General features: G+C 39.4%; 1 protein-coding gene across 2 annotated transcripts in view; it reads left to right on the plus strand.

Annotated features, from left to right (window-relative positions):
* The window catches only part of Atl3 (atlastin GTPase 3), a 47,000-nt gene that overhangs the window by 8,018 nt on the left and 20,117 nt on the right, over positions 1–18,865 (plus strand). For both annotated transcript variants that reach the window (XM_005384672.2, XM_005384671.2), the window contains exons 2-5: positions 8,588–8,802; positions 9,133–9,276; positions 13,327–13,431; positions 13,904–13,954. In XM_005384672.2, coding sequence (XP_005384729.1) covers positions 8,596–8,802; positions 9,133–9,276; positions 13,327–13,431; positions 13,904–13,954 — 507 coding nt within the window. In that variant the 5' untranslated portion in view covers positions 8,588–8,595. The remainder of the gene's footprint in view (positions 1–8,587; positions 8,803–9,132; positions 9,277–13,326; positions 13,432–13,903; positions 13,955–18,865) is intronic.

The following is an 18,865-nucleotide window of genomic DNA, read 5'->3' on the forward strand; positions in this document are numbered from 1 at the left end:
AAAAACCCAGATCTAGCCGGGCGTGGTGGCGCACACCTGTAATCCTAGCACTCGGGAGGCTGAGGCAGGAGGATCATTGGGAGTTTCAGGCCAGCCTGAACGACAGGGTGAGCTCAAGGCCAGCCTGAACTGCATAGCAAGACCCTGTCTCAAAAAGACAAAAAACAAAACAAAACAACAACCCAGATCTATACTGTTGAAATTTTGCAGTAATGGGGATTAACCTAAATCCTTTATGCAGAAGGGCTACACTCCTGACACTTTTTTTATTTTTAAGATAAGGTGTCATTAAATTGTCCAGGCTGGGCTGGGAATATAGCTCAGCGGAATCATGCCTGTCTCACAAGCAGGAGGTCCTGGGTTTGATTTCCAGTACAAAAAAAAAAAAAAACCACACACACAAAAAAACAAACCTGTTCAGAGTGCTTGGATTACAGGCTTGGGCTACTACGTCCAATTCCCACTGTTGAATTAATTGATTAAGCTCTGTATGAATTTTTCTTTTTTTTTTTTTGTGGTGCTAGGGATTGAACCCAGGACCCTGCCTGTTCTCCAACTGAGCTATACCCCAAACCCTAAGTTTTTTGAAATAGCAATTAATTGCTTTTAATTAACCAGTTTTATTGAATTTATCACAGTCAGATGGTTTTCTGAAGCATTTGAGAGGACATTTAAACTTTTTCCCCATAATTTTTATTTTACATTTATTTATTTATTTGTAGTACTGGGAATTGAAACTAGGGCTTTTGGCACTGAGCTATATACTCACCCCTTTATTTTTTATTTTTAAGGCAAGTTCTTGCTAAGTCACTAGATTGCCCAAGCTAGGTTTAAATTTGTGATCCTCCTGTGTCAACCTTCCAGAGTGCTGAGATTATAGGTGTGTGCTACCACATTGGTTTTTTTTTTTTCGGTGTTTTGAGACAGGGTTTTCAGTATCTAGTAATCTAGGTTGGCTTTGACCATGTTATGTGGCTTAAAGCTGGTCTCAAACTTATGATGGTCCTACCTCAACCTCCCAAGTGTTGGGCATAAGGGTGTGTATCACCAGGCCCAGCCCTCATCATTTTTTGATGATAGAATTTCTTGGGGTTTCTGTTTCATAGAAGACTGGATTTATTTATTTGTTTGTTTTTTTGAGACAGGATCTTGCTATGTAGTTCAGGTGGTCTTGAACTTGCTATGGCTGACCTCGAACTTGTGGCGGTCCTGCTGCCTTAGCCTCCGGACTGCTGGGATTGCAGGCATGTGCCACCATACTTGGCTATCTTTATCTTTTTTTATCCCATTTCTGTCTTTTGCCCCCCATACCTTTTCCCATCTCCAAAAGTCTACCTCTTAATTCCTGTCATATTTCAGTTAATTAGGTGTCTCAGATAAGAGAAAATATGGAGTATGTAGCTTTTTGAGTCTGACTTATTTCACTTAACATGGTCTCCAGTTCTGTGTGTTTTCCTGCAACTGCCGTAATTTCGTTCTTTGTTGTGGCAGAATAATATTCCCTTGTGTGTATACTGCATTTTCTGTATGCATTCATCTGTTACAGGCATCTAGGCTGTTTCCACAGTTTAGCTATTGTGACTTGCAGCACTATAAACATGAATATTTAAAAATTTATTTATTTTGAGATTTGAATATTTATTAACTGTGGTATGCTGACTTTGTTTTGGGAATATACCTAGGAGTGGGATAATTGGATCAAATGGTATTTCAATGTTTAGTTTCTTGATGAATCACCATACTGATTTCCATAAGGGTGTTGTACTACCTTCCATTCCCAGCAACAGTGTAAGACCCTCCTTCCATCCTTATCAGCATTCATTGCTTTTGGTATTCTTGATAATAACCATTCTGACTGGGGTGAGATGGAGTTTCAGTGTAGGTTTGGTTTTTTTTTTTTTTTTTTTGCCTTTTTGAGACAGGGTCTCACTATGCAGTTCAGACTGGTCTTGAACTCATTTTGTTGACCATGCTGGCCTTGAACTCACAAGGACCAGCCCCCTGAGTGCTGGGATTATAGGCATGCACCATTCAGTGTAATTTTTTTTTTTTTTTTTTTTGAGACAGGGTCTCGCTCTGCAGTTCAGGCTGGCCTTGAGCTTACTTTGTAGCCCAGGCTGGCCTCGAACTCGCAATGATCCTCCTGCCTCAGTCTCCCAAGTGCTGGGATTACAGGCGTGTGACACCATGCCCGGCATTCAGTGTAGTTTTGATTTGCCATTTCTGTAATTGTCTAAGGAAACTGAACATTTTCTCATAGACTTATTGGACATTTGTACTTTTGAGAGGTATCTGTTCTGTTCATTTGCTTACTTTCTGATTGGTTGATAACTTTTTTTGTGTATTTGTCAGGAATCGAACTCGGGGCCTTGTGCTGGCCAGACAGGCGCTGTGCTGCTGAACTACATCCCCAGCCCCAGTTGATAAGTTTTAATTACAATCTCATAATATTCTAATGAGTGGAATAATAGTATGTATACTACAAGGTTTCAGTGAAACAGGAATGTGGGCAGGAGAAATTATTGTATTCCTAGTGTATGTCAGGTACTGAGCTTTGAGATAGGTATTAGATTTATAACTAGAGATAAAAGTGCTTGGAAATTTCTACCAGAGTCTGAGGATGCTCTCATGCACCTGTAATTCCAGGGCTTGGTAGGCTGAGGCAGGAGGATCACTGAAAGTTTGAGGCCAGCCTGAGCTATATAATGAGTTCCAGGCCATCCTGAACTATATAACATGACCCTGTCTCAAAAACAAACAAAAAAACCAAAAAAACCCTAAAACAAAAACAACAAAAAAACCCTCCCAAATCACATTTTGAGCAAGTGGTAGAGTTTACTAATTTTTTTTTTTTTTCCCCAGTACTGGGGATTGAACTCATGACCTTGTGCTTGCTGAGCACGCTGTGCCGCTGAGCTAAATCCCCAGCCCCTGAGTTTACTAACTTATTCTATAATTTTTTAATTGATTGATTGCTATTTGTGGGCACTGTTTTGGGAAACTTCAGCGATAGAGCATTGAACAAATGAGAGAAAATTTCTTCCCTTACAGAGTTTACATTTCAGTGAACTTGACTTTGTCAAGATTCAGACCTTACCTAACTTGATTTTAGAGGCTTTTTTTTTTTAAATTAAAAATATATGTAAATCAGGAGGCTTTGAGAAGGTTGGTATAGGATGATGAGGACAAAGGGAAGGGCTTCATTTGAAGGCAAGTACTGAAGGATGAATAAATGTTTCCCTGGAGTCCAGGAGGAAAAAGCACTCAGGCCTTGGGGAGGAATGGTTGCATAGGTTGTATGTTTGAAGTTTTAGAATTCAGACAGGACCTGAATCCAAACTTGTCCTCAATAGAAAGGAATAATTGAGTTGAGAATAAATTTTCCTGGAGGATGAGGAGAGTAAGAAATTAAGAAAAAATAAGACAGTGGGGAGAATGGTGAAAGAGTTTGACTTGCAGAGTGGATTTTAGCTTTGAGTCGTCATTCCACAAAACTTGTCTTTTGTGGTGTTGGGGGATTGGCCCAAGGCTTTGCACGTGCTAAGCAGGCATCTGCCACTCAGCTACATCCCTAGACTGCTAGACTTTCATATAGGTACTGTCATGATATGCTTATGTACTGTAATGGAGTAGAAGAGGTCAGTCCTGAGGGATGAGGTGACATAATCCAAGGAAGGTTTAGAAATAGTGACTTGGATAATCATTGTGACTGGCAAGACTGAAAGATGGCATTGGGGATTGAACCTAGCACCTTTGTACTGAGCTACATCCCCAGACCATTTTTATTTTTTATTTTGAGAAAAGGTCTCACTAAGTTCTAAATTGCCCAGGCAGGGCTTGAATTTGCAATCTTCCTGCTTTATTATCGCAGAGTGCTGGGATGCTTCCTGTGCTGCCAGGCTCAGTTCCTGTAAAGTTTTGATGAATGGATCTAAAAGATTAGACAGTCTGTGATATTATATTAAATAAGCAAAGGACCTTTATCTAACACCTGGAAAGGGATGAGTTGACCTGAAATTTTTTTTTTTTTTTTTTGTCTTTTTGAGACAGGGTCACGCTATGCAGTTCAGGCTGGCCTTGAGCTCACTTTGTAGTCCAGGCTGATCTCGAACTCAAAGTGATCCTCCTGCCTCAGCCTCCCAAGTGCTGGGATTACAGGTGTGCGCCACCATGCCCGGCAGGCTCCCTTTGTTTTATTTTATTTATTTTTTTGTTTTTTTTGAGACAGAGTCTTGCTGTGCGGTTCAGGCTGGTCTTGAACTCACTTTATATAGCCCAAGCTGGCCTTGAACTCACAGCGATCTCCTGCCTCAGCCTCCCGAGTGCTGGGATTACAGGCATGCGCCACTGTGCCTGGTGCTGATGATGCTTAACAGTACTAATGAAGGGAAATGCATGATCACCTCAACTCCTGCACTAAATCACAGCTTGTTTTTTTCCTCTTTCTTGAGTACTGTTCTGCAGGGAGCAAGAGGAGAGTAAAAACTTACCTTTTTTTGTTAAAGTGTCCACAGAAGTATTCAACTTCATTGTGTGCAACTGCATACATTTTTATCACTGGATTATTTGGACTTGCCTGTAGCCCATGTAATTTTATCTTCCACATCTGTGGTTCTGACAAATGCCACCTGCATCCGTAGTTTGTAAACTTCAAGTGTATATATCATTCACTTACTTTACACTTATTGTGTGCCTGCTGTGTATCATTGTAATAACTATGTATCATTATATTCACATTGCTGAATGTAAACTGTAATGATGAAATGGGTTGCTAGGTTTGGCTGTATCTGAAAGAGTCTCCAAATAAATGATTTAAGCAAGACCGACATTTTTCTTTCACATAAAAGTGGATCATTATGGCGGTTCTGTGCACAAAGTCCTAGGACCCTGCCTCTCTCATTGCTCCAGGGTTCTGGGTGTTGCCTGAATGTACCTCACCCAGATGACTCACTCCCGCCTCTATAACCAGCCAGCAGGAAGTGGGAAAGGCCTGACCCGGAAGTTGCCTGTGTGTTCTCCAGTGACTTCTCATTGGTCAGAACATAGTCTCGTGGTCATACTCCAGCTACAAGGTTGGGTTGGGAGTGTGTTTCTTTTGGACGGTTATATGCCCAGCTAAATATCTATTGCATAACAGGAGGGAGAAGTGAATATTGGGGGGATTACCAGCTAGCTCTGCCAGAATCAGAACTTTGTTTTATACTTCTTTATTTCACAGTACTTAGCACTGTGCTTTATCCATAAAGTCTGAATAAATTCTTTTTATTGGTTCTTTTGTATAAAAAGCCTGGAGGTCTTGGATTTATCTCTTGTGGTAGCAATATGAACCTAAAATTATCCACAAATTCTTTCTATCCAGGCCACAATGGGAGGCAGTTTATTGATATACATTTATTATTGGGATAGCATGACATTTAACTTACATGTTGTTTTCCAGTAGTCTGCAAAAAATTAAAAAATGGGAAGAACCCTTTTGTCAGTGATACTGCAAGTATAAAAAGGAGCCACAATTGCTACTGCTTACAGGGAAGGGTCTGGCAGTCAAGCTGTTTTGTCTGTTTTGCCTCCTGTGAACATGCAGCCTACAGTGGTTCTCAGACAGAAGTTATTGAGGAACCATAGTTGTGATTTTGACCATACTACTCTTTTAATTTAATTTTATTTTTTGGTCTTTTTGAGACAGGGTCTCCCTATGCAGTTCAGGCTGGCCTTGAGCTCACTTTGTAGCCCAGGCTGGTCTCGAACTCACAGTGATCCTCCTGCCTCAGCTTCCCAAGTTCTGGGATTACAGGCATGTACCACCATGCCCTTGCCATACTTCTTTAGTGTACTATGCTTTACTTAAAATGTACTCTTAAATGTAAATTGATTTACTGTTTCCTAAAGTTAACCTTCTGTAAGCAGTAATCCTTAAACTGGCTTGGAATTTTCTAATATACATATCAGATACATAAATATTAAAATAAAAGCTATCTTTATGTGTGCCTAAAAACATCTTGATACTAATGGCATGTGCACTTAGAGAAATGGTGCTTTGACCCATTCCCTAGGCCACACTGGTAATTTTTTGTAAAATCCATAAATCTGCAGCTACTAAATGGCTCCAAATATGTACTTTCAATTCTGGTGGGGAAAGTACTACTAGTTAGTGCTTACTTTTGAACTATAGAAACTTTTTCTTGTTGCTCTGTTTTGAGACAAGGTCTCTTTATTCTTTATGTAGTTCAAACTGGCCTTGAACTCACTATGTAGTGCAGGCTGGTCTTGAACTCTTCTTGGCAGTCCTCCTGCTTCAGCTCTCTGCCCCTGCCCCCGTACCCCCCAGTGCTGGGATTATAGGCATGCTCTACTACACCCTGCAGCTCCTGAAATTTTGATTAAATTATTAACCAGATGAAGATCTTTTCTACCTTATCTCCAGGAGCTACTGGATAAGATGCTAAACCTTTGTTAAGTCTTAGTTTCTTTTTTTCTTGTTTGTTTTTTTTCTCGTACCGGGGATCAAACTCACGATCTTGTGCTTGCTGGGCAGGCGCTGTGCTGCTGAGCTAAATCCCCAGCCGCAAGTCTTAGTTACATTTTATGTATTTTATCTTATTTGTCAATTTTTATTTTTATTAGTACATGTTTGCATTACATAATGATTATATTCCGTGTGTGTGTGTGTGTAGGTTGTACATGTACATAACACATTTTAATTTTTTTTTTTTTATTCCCAGTTTCCTGATTTAAAAAATAGGGTGTTGGTGTGTAGTCAGTTTCTGTCTGGGGTGACAGGTCCCAAGAATGAGGTGCCGCGGATGAAAAGAAAAACAAGAGAGAAAGTTATGGAATCAGGGGGCTTGCAGCCCCTTGGACTGAAACCTCGATTACCATTTTCCATAACCTTTTATTGAGATACTAACAAATGCAGCAACAGGGAAAATGGGAGGAATAATTAACAGGATTAGTAAGGATAATACAACTTAATTATCACAGGAATGAGATGACTTAGTTAGCCATCATGTTATCATTCCTTCAGGCATATCTCAGCAAAGCATCTAGTGTTGTCCCTGCAGCTTTCCACAGGGACACAGGTCCTGCTATCATTTCCTTTTATGCTAATGCTTTTGCTCACTTCCTTCAGAAACAAGCAATCATATGGCTTGGTCAGGCCCGAAGTCCCAAATAGGTACATTGAAAGATAAACTAAAGAATGTCCTTCTCCACAATGGGGCTCACTGGGTAAGGTGGTGCCTATATGTAATCCTAGCACTCTGGGAGGCTGAGGCTGGAGGATTTCAAGTTTGAGCCCAGCTTGGGGAACTTAGCAATTTAATGAGACCCTGTCTCAAACAAAAAAAAGAGTGAACTGGGGATGTATCTCAGGGGAAAGGTCCTGGAATCAGCCCCTGTACTGTTTTTAAAAAAGGCAGTAGGGTGGGGATATAGCTCAGCAGCATATCGCTTGCCTGGCAAGTGCAAGGTCCTAAGTTCGATTCCCAGTACCAGACCAAACCAAACAAAAACAAAAAAATGGCAGCATTATTTATTTCATAGGTTTGTTCTGAGAGTTAAATAGTATATATAAAAGACTTTTCAGTGTGAGACACCTCTCTACTGCTGATGGACATTTTGTGTTACTTATACATATGGAGAATTTTCATGTGAGGATTCTCAAAATGTCTTTTGGTGGTTGTATGTATTCACACCTCTTACATCTTTATATACCTAGGAGTAGAAGTACTGGATGGTAGGTATGTTTAATTTTAATATATACTGCCAAATAGTTTTCCAAAGTGCCTATCCTATGTTATGTGTTCCTATCAGAAAGCATGAGAATTTGGTAGTGCTATCAGTGCATAGCTGGCTGGCTCCTGGGCAAAAAGGGCATGGTGGAAGGGGGCTGGGTAGAGGGAAGCTGCTTACCTCATGGCATCTAGGAAGCAAAGTGAGTTAAGGAGGAGCTGGGAAGGGAGATCTCACCTTTCTTTTCAGTGACCTACCTCTCCTGACTTGGCTCCACCTCTTAGCAGCAAATCAGGCGAAATTCCAACCTCTCTTCCCCTTTGAGACAGCATCTCCCTATGTAGTTCAGGGCTGGCCTTGAACTCATTATGTAGACCAGGATTGCCTTGAATTTATGGTGATCCTCCTGCCTCAGCCTCCTAAGTGCTAGGATTATAGGCATGCATCACTGTGTCTAACTCCAGTACTTTATAATTTTTGAGACAGGGTCTTGCTAAGTTGCCCAGGTTGGCTTGGAACTTTGGGTTCTCATCCTTCAGCCCCCAAATATGTGGGATTACAGGCATGTACCACAATACCTGGCTAAACTTTCTTAATTTAAAAAAAGTCAAAATTGTCTTTTTTTTTTTTGGTCTTTTTGAGACAGGGTCTCACTATGCAATTGAGGCTGGCCTTGAGCTCACTTTGTAGCCCATGGCCTTGAGCTCACTTTGTAGCGCAGGCTGGTCTTCAACTTTTAATGATCCTCCTGCTTCAGCCTCCCAAGTGCTGGGATTGCAGGTGTGTGCCACCACGCCTGGCCAAAAAAATATGTATGTATATACTTGAAACTAATTTATTTTTCTCTACATTTACGTAGGTGATGCCATGGAGAGTGGAAGGCCTGGGCCAGTGCAAGTTGTTTTGGTTCACAAAGACCAACATTCCTTTGAGCTAGAAGAGAAAGCTTTGGCCAGCATCCTCCTACAGGACCATGTCCGAGATCTTGATGTGGTTGTGGTGTCCGTGGCTGGTGCTTTCCGCAAGGGCAAGTCTTTCATTCTGGACTTCATGCTACGGTATTTATATTCTCAGGTAAGGAAGAATTAGTTTACCTGAAGGAAGAAAATGAGACATTAATATGCAAAATAAGGTCATGACTTAGCGTTTCTGTATAAGATTACTTATTTAAATTTTTTTTTTTTTTCCTGGTACCGGGATTCGAACTCACGACCTTGTACTTGCCAGGAAGGTGCTGTGCCACTGAGCTAAATCCCCAGCCCCCTACTTATTTAAATTTAACAAAGGGGTTAGGGGTATAGCTCAGTGATACATTGCTTGCTTAGCAGGTATAGGGCCCTAGGTTCGATCCCTAGCATCACACACACAGAGAGATTTAATAGAAATCTCTTATTTCTTTTGTAGAAGGAAGGTGGTCATTCCAATTGGTTGGGTGACCCAGAAGAACCACTAACAGGATTTTCATGGAGAGGAGGCTCTGACCCAGAAACCACTGGGATTCAGATCTGGAGTGAAGTTTTCATTGTGGAGAAGCCAGGTGGGAAGAAGGTAAGGATGAAAAGACTTCTCATTGGTGCTAGACTAAGCAATTTAGAGTTTTGGCAAAACAGAGTTTAATACGACTGTCTTATTTTTTAATACTCAAGGAGATTTTAGCTTTGAACTTGTATGGCTTAAAAAGTAGAGAATTCATTTTCTTTTGCTTTTTAATTAAAAGTCAACATTCTTTAATAGGTATGTCTGGTTTATTTCTTTTAAATTATGTATTAAGCATATGAATATGCTACATTTTATACATTTCCTTACTGGTACACTTTCATTCCTTTTTTTTTTTTTTTTTTTTTTGGGTAGTATGACATTATGTGAGGAAAAGAGGGGCTTGAACCCAGGGCCTTAGCACTGTCCTATATCCTCAGCCCTTTCTAAAAAAATTCTTTTTTTTTTTCTAAAAAAATTCTTATTTTTGAAACAGTCTTGTTAAATTGTCCAGGCTGAGCTTAAATTTGTAATCTTCCTGCCTCAGACTCCTAGAGTGCTGGGATTACAGGCACATGCCTCACTCGTCTGGCTTTTCTATCATTCTTCTTACAGTGAACATCCTGATAAATAGCTTTGTGAGTAAATGTGCAGTTGTATCTTTAGGCCACAGTTTCTTAAGTCATGTTCATGACCTATTATGGGCATGACCTATTATGTTGGCTTGTGGCTAGGATTTTAAAAAGAAAGGACGGGGATGGAATTGAAAACATTACAGTATATGTTGGGCATGGTGGCGGATGCCTGTAGTCTCAGCCCTTGCCCACTTACAGCTACTGACAGATTGTTCTAGCCCCTTCCCTTTCTGTCATCATTTTTTTTTTTTTTTTGAGGGCGGTCTTACCTTGTAGTTCAGGCTGGCCTTAAACTTGTAGCAATTCTCCTGCCTCAGCCTCATGAGTGCTAGGATTACATGCATGTACCACCATGCCCAGTTTGTCATCAGTTTCTAATGTAAACTTGCAGGGACTTCTACTGTATATATAGGCAAATATTAGAGAAGTCAGTTTCTTTTAAAATATATATATAGTATGCTGTACATACTGCTCTCCATTTTTATCTTTTTCCCACCTAAATAACTTAAAGATTATCTTACACTGGTACACAAAATTTTTCTTTTCCTTTTTTCTTTTTTGAGACAGTAGTCCACTCTGGCCTTGAACTCCAGGTGGACCTCCAACTTGTGGACTTCAAACAGCCTTGTCAACACCTGATACTTTTTGATTATAGCCAATCTGTCAAGTGTGAAGTGGGTCTCCTGGTTTTGATTTGCATTTGCATTTCCCTAATGATATTGAGCATCTTTTCTTATGCTTATTGGCCATTTGAATATATTCTTGGGAGAAATGTTTATTCAAATCAAGTCCATGTTTTAGTTGGGTTATCTTTTTCTTTCTTTTTTGTTTTGTTTTTGGTACTGGGAATTGAACTCAGGACCTTGCGCTTGCCAGGCAGGTGCTTGTGCTGCACTGAGGTATATTTCCGGCCCTTTTTCTTTCTTTAAGGAAGGTGTTTTCAGGTAGTACTAGGGATTTGAACCCGGGTTCAGTCATGGTTGCTAGGCAAATGTTCTGCCCCTGAGCCACAACCTCATCCTTAAAAACTACTTTTATTTTGAGACACCTTTGATGAGTTGCCCAGATTGCCCTTAACTTGAGATCCTCCTGTCTTAGCCTTCTGAGTAGCTGGGATTACAGGAATGTAGTGTCACATCTGTCTCTTGTCTTTGTTTTTGAGTTGTAAAATTTCCTGATACATTCTAGTTACTGGACATTTCTCTCATTCTGTGGTCTGCCTTTTCAGTTTTCTTGATAGTATCTCTACAAGTACAGACGTTTGTAATTTTTTGTTTTGTTTTGTTTTGTTTTTGTGCAGGGAATTGAACTCAGAGCCTCATGCTTGCCAGGCATGTTTTTAATTTTTTTTTTTTTACATTTTTAATTTTGATGTTTATTTTTCCTTGGTTGTTTGTGTCTTAGGTGTTATAGCTAACAATCCATTCATTGCCTAAAAACAAGTAACTGAGATTTAGGTATATGTTTTCTTTGGAGAGTTTATGGTGTTCTTATTGATCTGATCTATTTTGAGTTATTTTGTTTATGGTATGAAATGGGAATCCGATATCATTCTTTTGTATTTGAATATCTGTATGTCCAGCCGTGATTAGTCTCAGTTGCCCATGTAATTTGATAGTACCTTCCTCACAAATGAGAAGAAGGTGAACATAATAACATTTTCTATTATTGGGTTTCAGTGTATTTAGGCCAGAAACTTGATTTTATCTTTTCTATCTAGGATTCTCTTCTGCTTGAATTTACATCGTCTGTTCTGCTGCAGTGTTGATTAGAATAATGAACATAAACTCAAAGATAAATAATGTGATAGCACCTGAATATAAACTATTAAAAGTACATTATTTCTAAGAAGAAAAGTAGTTATATTTCATTTGTATTTATTACTAGAAATCTTATTTTAAATCTTTTTTGACTATGAAATTTCTCTTTTTAGGCTCAGTAAAATTTCACAAAAAGCTTCCTTGCTGGCTTTTATTTTATTTCATTTTATTTTGGTTCCAGGAATTGAACTCATGACCTCAGACTTGCAAGACAAATGCTTAAGCTGCTGAGCTATATCCCTGGCCCAAAATTTTATTTTATTTTATTTTATTTTGCTTGCTGGCTTTTGCAATAATCTAGGTTTCAGTAAAGTCAGGCATTCATTTGATGAATTTATTTATTTTTTTTGTTTTTACTTTCTAACTTTTACTAGTACACATTTGCAGTAGACAAATGTACTTATCTTTCTGAGTATGTTAAATTTCGCCCTGTCTTTGAACTACCTACATTATACACAGATAGCTCTGAAGATTTATGTTTAAATTATAGGACTTGGAGGGGCTGGGGATTTAGCTCAGCAGCACAGCACCTGCCTGACAGGTGCAAGGTTGTGAGTTTGATTCCTAGTACCGGAAAAAAAACCAAAAAAAAAAAAAAATTATAGGACTGGGAATAATAAATAGCAAGTTATATAAGGATTATAAAGTATTATGTTAACATTTTGCATAAGTCTCATTTTTTGAGTGCATTGAATAGACTCACTAGCCATTTTAGAAAACCTGAGGTTTCACGAAGCTTTGTTATATACAATCTTTATTTTCTTTTTTTCTTTTTGTTTTTTTCCAGTACCGGGGATCGAACTCAAGCCCTTGCGCTTGCCAGGCAGGCGCTGTGCCGCTGAGCTAAATCCCCAGCCCCTATTTTTAAATATTTTTTAGTACATGTACTAATTAGTATATACATAATGGTTACATACATCATAGGGAGTTGGTATGTGTCTGTATTACACATCTTAATTCGTTTTACTTCCTTTCCCTTCTCCTCCTTTGCTCTTGTATTTTATAGAGTATAGTGGTAGCTTAGATCCACCATATGGCATCTTTGTTGTATTTTGTCTTTAGTGAAGGTTGAAATAAATATTAATTTTCTTATGTCAATTAAACAGAAAACTCTGGAATTTAAGAAATGAATATAGCCTTGCAGATAAATGCCAAAAATACTTCAGACCATAAGGCTAAACTTAAGTCAGTACTTAAAATTTCTTTTTCAACGATATCACCAACAACAAAATATTGAATGACTGTCTGAGTGGTGAGCTAATGGGCTTCGCTATTGACCTTTTTGATTGTGGGGCAATCTATGTTGGGCTGTATGCCTGTTTTGTACTATCTTATCAGGTTAGATACATTATCTCCAGCAAAATGCTTGAGTCAGAGCAAGGAACCTAAATAATGGCACTTTATTTTAGAACCTGTGAGCACAGGCTTAAGGCTCATGTAACAAATATGTCCTGTACATGTCCCTCCTTCTCACTTTAACCCATTTTTTAAAAAAGTTTTGAGATAGGGTCTCCCTGTGTAGTTAAGGCTGGTCTTGAACTCACTATGTAGCCCAGGCTGGCCTTCAACCCTCAGCGATCCTCCTGCCTCAGCCTTCTAAGTACTGCAGTTACAGGAGTGTACCATCACCCACAGCCTATTTGTGTTTTTTTCTTTTCTTTGTTTAGGTTGCAGTTGTTCTGATGGATACCCAGGGGGCATTTGACAGTCAGTCAACTGTGAAAGACTGTGCTACCATCTTCGCTCTGAGTACCATGACTAGTTCTGTTCAGGTAAAACTGCTTGACTTGGAAATAAAAAAAAGGAACTACAGTAAAGGGAGGACATTTCGTTTTATTACTGTTTTATTAACAAGATTTCTTTGAGCATATAGAAATTTGTTTTTAGATATACATGTAAGTTAAGCTCTGAGAAACTCAGGAGGAGCTAAATTATTTTTCCACTTTGGTGGTAAGTTATATATAACATGTTTCAAGAAAAGCCAAAATGATGGAAATTGAGATTACATCAGTTATGTCATTTAGAAAATGTAGATTCGGTAAGCACCTGAGAAAACTAAGGAAGAATTTCATGATTTCAGCCTCATAGTTTTCCAACGGACAGATAATATTACTATTTGAACAGGCTTCATATTCTTATATACAGATCTTTAATCGTACAGAGCTTCTGTTCAGTGCTGTGAACTTGTTTGGGATTTGTTTGAAGTAAGCCAGAGTATTGTCAATCTGGATTTTTGTTTTCTAGATATACAATTTGTCCCAGAACATTCAGGAAGATGATCTTCAACAGCTGCAGGTATATATTCCTCATACATTTTAACATTATATCATGTTAAAGTTTTAAGATTAATTTTTGGGTAGTTTTTAGTAAGAAGTAGAAATGTGAGGGAAGATTTTTGGTTTATAGTAATCCTGGCCTCTGTATATATATTGCTGAGGTGGATCAGCGTGGTCAGACAAAGGCTTTACTGATTTGGGCAAAGAATAGAAGAAAGTGGGTGATGAGGTCATTTAGGCATATCTCGGGGAAAATATTAAAGGAGAGGGAGCAGCAAGAATGATTCTGAAATGGAATAAGGTGGGTGATAGGTGGGGTTGGAATGTGTGATAGAAAGGGGCTAAGTGATGAAATCAGAGAGACAGTGAGGTTGATGTGCTGTGGGGTTTGGACTTTTCCTCTGCGGGAGATGGGAGCCAGAGAGAGTTTTGAGCAGTGGAGGTGTTATGAGTTACTATAAAAAGATCACTGGCTACCTTGATCAGAATAGATTTTTTTAGGAAGGCAAGGATGCCTTTAGTGAGACTGTGGGTGGACTTACTCCAGTAATACAGGTGAGGTTAAATATTTGTTAAGTGCATAGAATGATATGCCTGGAGAATGGTATGTGCTTAATAATTGCAAGCTACTGTTACTATTACTACATATGATTATTATTATTCAATGACTTTCTCGATGGCAATATTTCTCATCTGTTTTTCCTAGAAAATACTCTTCACTGGTATTCTAAGGTTGGCTGCAATTCCTGGCATGCTTGTTTAATTTCTACTTCTCCCACCAACATTGAACGAAATATAGCAAAACTTGAGTGAGTGAGGGTGTCATTATTATAGGGACCTAGAATTAGATTAATTTTCCAGTCCTTTAAAAACAAACAGAGCAAATCATTTTTTTGTTTTGTTTTTTGAGACAGGGTTACTCGCTATATAGTTTAGGCTGGTCTTCAACTAACTGTGTAGCCCAGGTTGGCCTTGAATTTGCAGTGATCCTCCTGCCTCAGCCTTCTGAGTGCTGGCAGTGCATGTGCCTGGTTGCTTCTAGATTTTAAAAACACGTTTATATTGTTCCTTTCTGATTTTTAAAATTTAATATTGATAACATATAGTAAGTTAAGATTTAATTCCCTTAATTTTCTCCATCTTTCAACCCACAGTTTCCTTCCTCTCTTGTTTCAATAGTTAAATTACAATATTTAGTTTTAAAAGTCCATATTTACTTAATTATATGGAGTGTGATAGAAATATATGGTATGTATTTAAGTAAAAAAACTATTACAATAAAAGACACATTGCCATTAATGTTCCTCGTAGTATTCCCTTTTGCTTTGAACACGCCTGTCCTGTCATTCTTGCTACTTCCTGAAGTATTTCTGGAAATTGTCGTTCATGTCATTAGTTATGCTGTTTTGTCTGTCTTGATATCCTGCATCTGTTCAAAACATTTCCCTTTCGTGGTCATTTTGACTTTAGGGAAAAGCTGGAAGTCACATGGTGCCATATCTGGTGAATAAGACGAGGACACACTTTTTATGAGTCTGGTGTTCTGTTGGACGGCAGTTTGCAGCAGCATTCACTACATTTTGTATCACACTTTGTGTCCTGGTTATTTTTCTCTCATTGCTGAGACAAAATACCTGACACCCAAAATTAAGGAAGGAAAGGTTTATTAGCTCATAGTTTGTGGAGGAGGTTTCAGTCTGTTATGCAGCTGGCTCCAAAGCAGAGTGGCACATGGCAGAGGGCAACAGTTCATGGTGGCGGAAAACAGCAAAAAAAGCAAGAGCAAAAAAGGAGGAGCAGGAGCAAGCCTTTTTCCCACCCTTATACTGTATGCAGGCTACCTGCCTCAAGGCGGGTGTAGCACTCATACCCATAATCCCAGCATTGGACCATGAATCAATCAAAAACTCTCGAAGCCCACCCCACGACTGCATGAGGCTTTGGGGAGACATCTAGACATAAACCGTAACACTTTGTAAGACACTCACAAAAAAGGACTTCCAGAACTACATCAGAAAATGACAAGAATGGGCTGGGGATATAGCTCAGTGGCATAAGTGCCTGCCTCGCAAGCACAAGGTCGTGAGTTAGATCCCTGGTACCGCAAAAAAAAAAAAGAAAGAAAAAAGAAAATGACAAGAATGATGGCCTAAGTGGGTTCAGAGTGAAGGGGAATTTTTGAGGGTTATTAATGGCAATGTGTCTTTTACTGTAATAAATTTTTGAACTTCAAACATTCACCATGTTTTTTGATCACCCATTGTGTACAGTTTGCCTTCCATTTCTTTTTTTATTGTGGACCGAAAATTGAACTCACGAACTTGGGCTTGCCAGGCAGGCACTTGTGCTGCTGAGCTATATCCCCGGCCCTGAAGTCTTCTTGTCCATGGATTCAATCAACTTGGTCTGAAAATATTTGGAAAGATAAATTGAATCTGTGCTGAACATGCACAGGCTGTTTTCTTCTCTCCCTCCTCCTCGCCCTCCCTCCTACCCGCCTCCCCTGCCCCTCCTGTCCTCTCCCCTTTCTTCTCTCCTCCTTCCTCCTCCTCCCTCCTCCTCCCTTCTTCCTCCTCCCTCCTCTCTCTTTCATTATTCCCAAAACAATGTGGCATAATAACTGCTTATGTAGCATTTAGTTTGAGTTTGACATTATAAGTGATTTAGAGATGAGCTAAAGGGTGTGTAGGTTACATGCAAATACCTTGCCACTTTATGTAAGGGACTTGAGCATCTTCAGATTTGGTGTCTAGGGGGCTCCTGGAATCAGTTTCCTGTGAATGCTGTGTGTATATATATATTGTTTACAACTGAGGCCCATTGTGAACTATGATTGTTTTCTTATAATTAATTATTTTCATTGCCTTTTCCATTTCAACTTAGTGTTCTTTATGCTGATCGCTAATGCACCCACAGATGTGTAACACTTCTTAGCACCATCTAACAGTAAGGCTTGCTTTATCTTTCCCAGAGGAGGCCTCCTCCTGGGCACTGAGCCCTGCTGTAGTCTGCACTGTCTCTAACAGACACAGCTGTCGTTCAGTGGCCTTTCTTTGCCACAATCCTGGCAATTTCTTTTCAATTTCTGCCTCAGTAGGGCTGGATTTAATCTTCTGATTATTCACTCAATTCTACTCATTCCTGGGAAAGAAGGCATAAGGAGGTAACTTTTTTTTGAGGTCTTAAATCTGAGCATATTTTAGTCTAATCCTAGAATTAGAGAATGAAACATTTTCTGTTAGGATTTTGAAGGCATTGCTTCACTGTCTTGCAGCTTCCAGTGTTGCTGCCGAAGTCTTACACTATCTCACTCCTGATCATTTGTGTGTGACCTTTTTGTTTTGGAGCTTGTAAGATCTTATTCTTGGCATGTGTTTTCATGGTGATGTGCCTTAGTTTGGGTTTCTTTTTCATTCTTTGTAAATCATTCTCAGAGATAAGATGTTATAGTTAAATAACTGCATACTAGTAAAAGCAACATGGAGAATGCAGTAAAAGGACTTTGTGGAGCTGAGTTTGTAAGACACTCTGCACTTGGATGGAGGGTTTGCATGAATTTTAGTTCCTTTTCAGCCTTAGTCAGTGTGTCAGTTGTCCACTGAGTGCTCAGGCCTTACTATATGCCAAGAATGCTGTCTTTTCTTCCGGAAACCCAGTTTGCGTCAATCTCGTAATGTGTGTTGGGTATCTGCTGTGCTGTAGGAACCTACTGTATACCAGTGCTCTCTGTACTTCAGTCTCATGCCAGACTTACCTAAAGGCAGCAAACGAAAATGAAGAAGGGAGTATAGTATAGATCAGACAAGGAAGGAGTGGGCGTGGAGCTCTTTCCAAGAGTGAGTGGTAGAGTTCTGCACCTATGTCCCAAGTAGCAAGCAGTTCAGTAGGGGCTTACTAAATGTATGCTTCTGCTGAGCAGATATTTAAGAAGCATCTACTGTGTACCAGTGTTCCAGGGATTGAAAGTAAGCAATTAATAATAATAATAATAAAATCACTAGCACTTAACAGAATATAATAAAAGAGCTTCTGGAAATTATAACAGTAAAAATGAAAAATTTAGTAGAGGAAGAATTAGAATATTATAGCATATGTAACATACAGGGGGAGGGAGGAAAACCAGCAGAGACTACCAGGCTTGTATAAAGGCAACGTGGCCTAGAATTGATTGTGCCTGAGGGTATGATAAGAGAAAGAGAAATATGTCTTTTATAGGGATGGAGAGAAGGCAGAGAGCATTAGGTGGGAAGATCCCAATAAACATCTGTAGTCAAAGTTCTCTGGCAATCTTGCATCTCAGCGGGCAGAGTCTTTGAAGTGTCCAGTGTATCTCCAGATGTCCCCAGATGTCCCAGAACTTGCAAAGTTCCTTGTCTTATCTCCTTTCCTGTGCTTTCTTATGACAGCTTTGGGTGCTGAGCTGAGTTCCTTGCAGAGAGTAGTGCTTCTGTGGGCAAGCAGGCTGGGGGTTGAGAGAGTCAGGTCTGGTTGGAGCCTTACAGATATAAGTTGGAGAAAATGTATTCAACAGGTTGAGTAATGATACAAAGAGCAGAGACTAGGAAGGACAGCGTGAAAGAGAGAGAAGAGTATTAGAAGGTGGGGAGGGGTGAGAAAGGGAAAAATAAGGGGTCAGAGGTGGAGAAGTCACACAAAGGAAAAATGATCAACTTATCAGAGGTTTCACATGTTAATAGGTATTAGCAGTGGGTATTTAGTAAGAGAACAGAGAAAATGAAGGGAAAGAAATCATAGTAAGAATAATATAAGCCGATACTCTAGAATTTAAGGACATGGTTTTTTCGTTTTTGTTATTTTTTTTTTTTGAGACAGAGTCTCACTATGTATTGTAGGCTGGCCCAATATTCCTGCCTCAGCCTCCTGAGTGCGAGGATTACAAGTGTGTACTATTGTGCCCAGCAGGACATGG

Source organism: Chinchilla lanigera, unplaced genomic scaffold, assembly GCF_000276665.1.
Source record: "Chinchilla lanigera isolate Chin_1 unplaced genomic scaffold, ChiLan1.0 scaffold00021, whole genome shotgun sequence".
Lineage (NCBI taxonomy): Eukaryota > Metazoa > Chordata > Mammalia > Rodentia > Chinchillidae > Chinchilla > Chinchilla lanigera.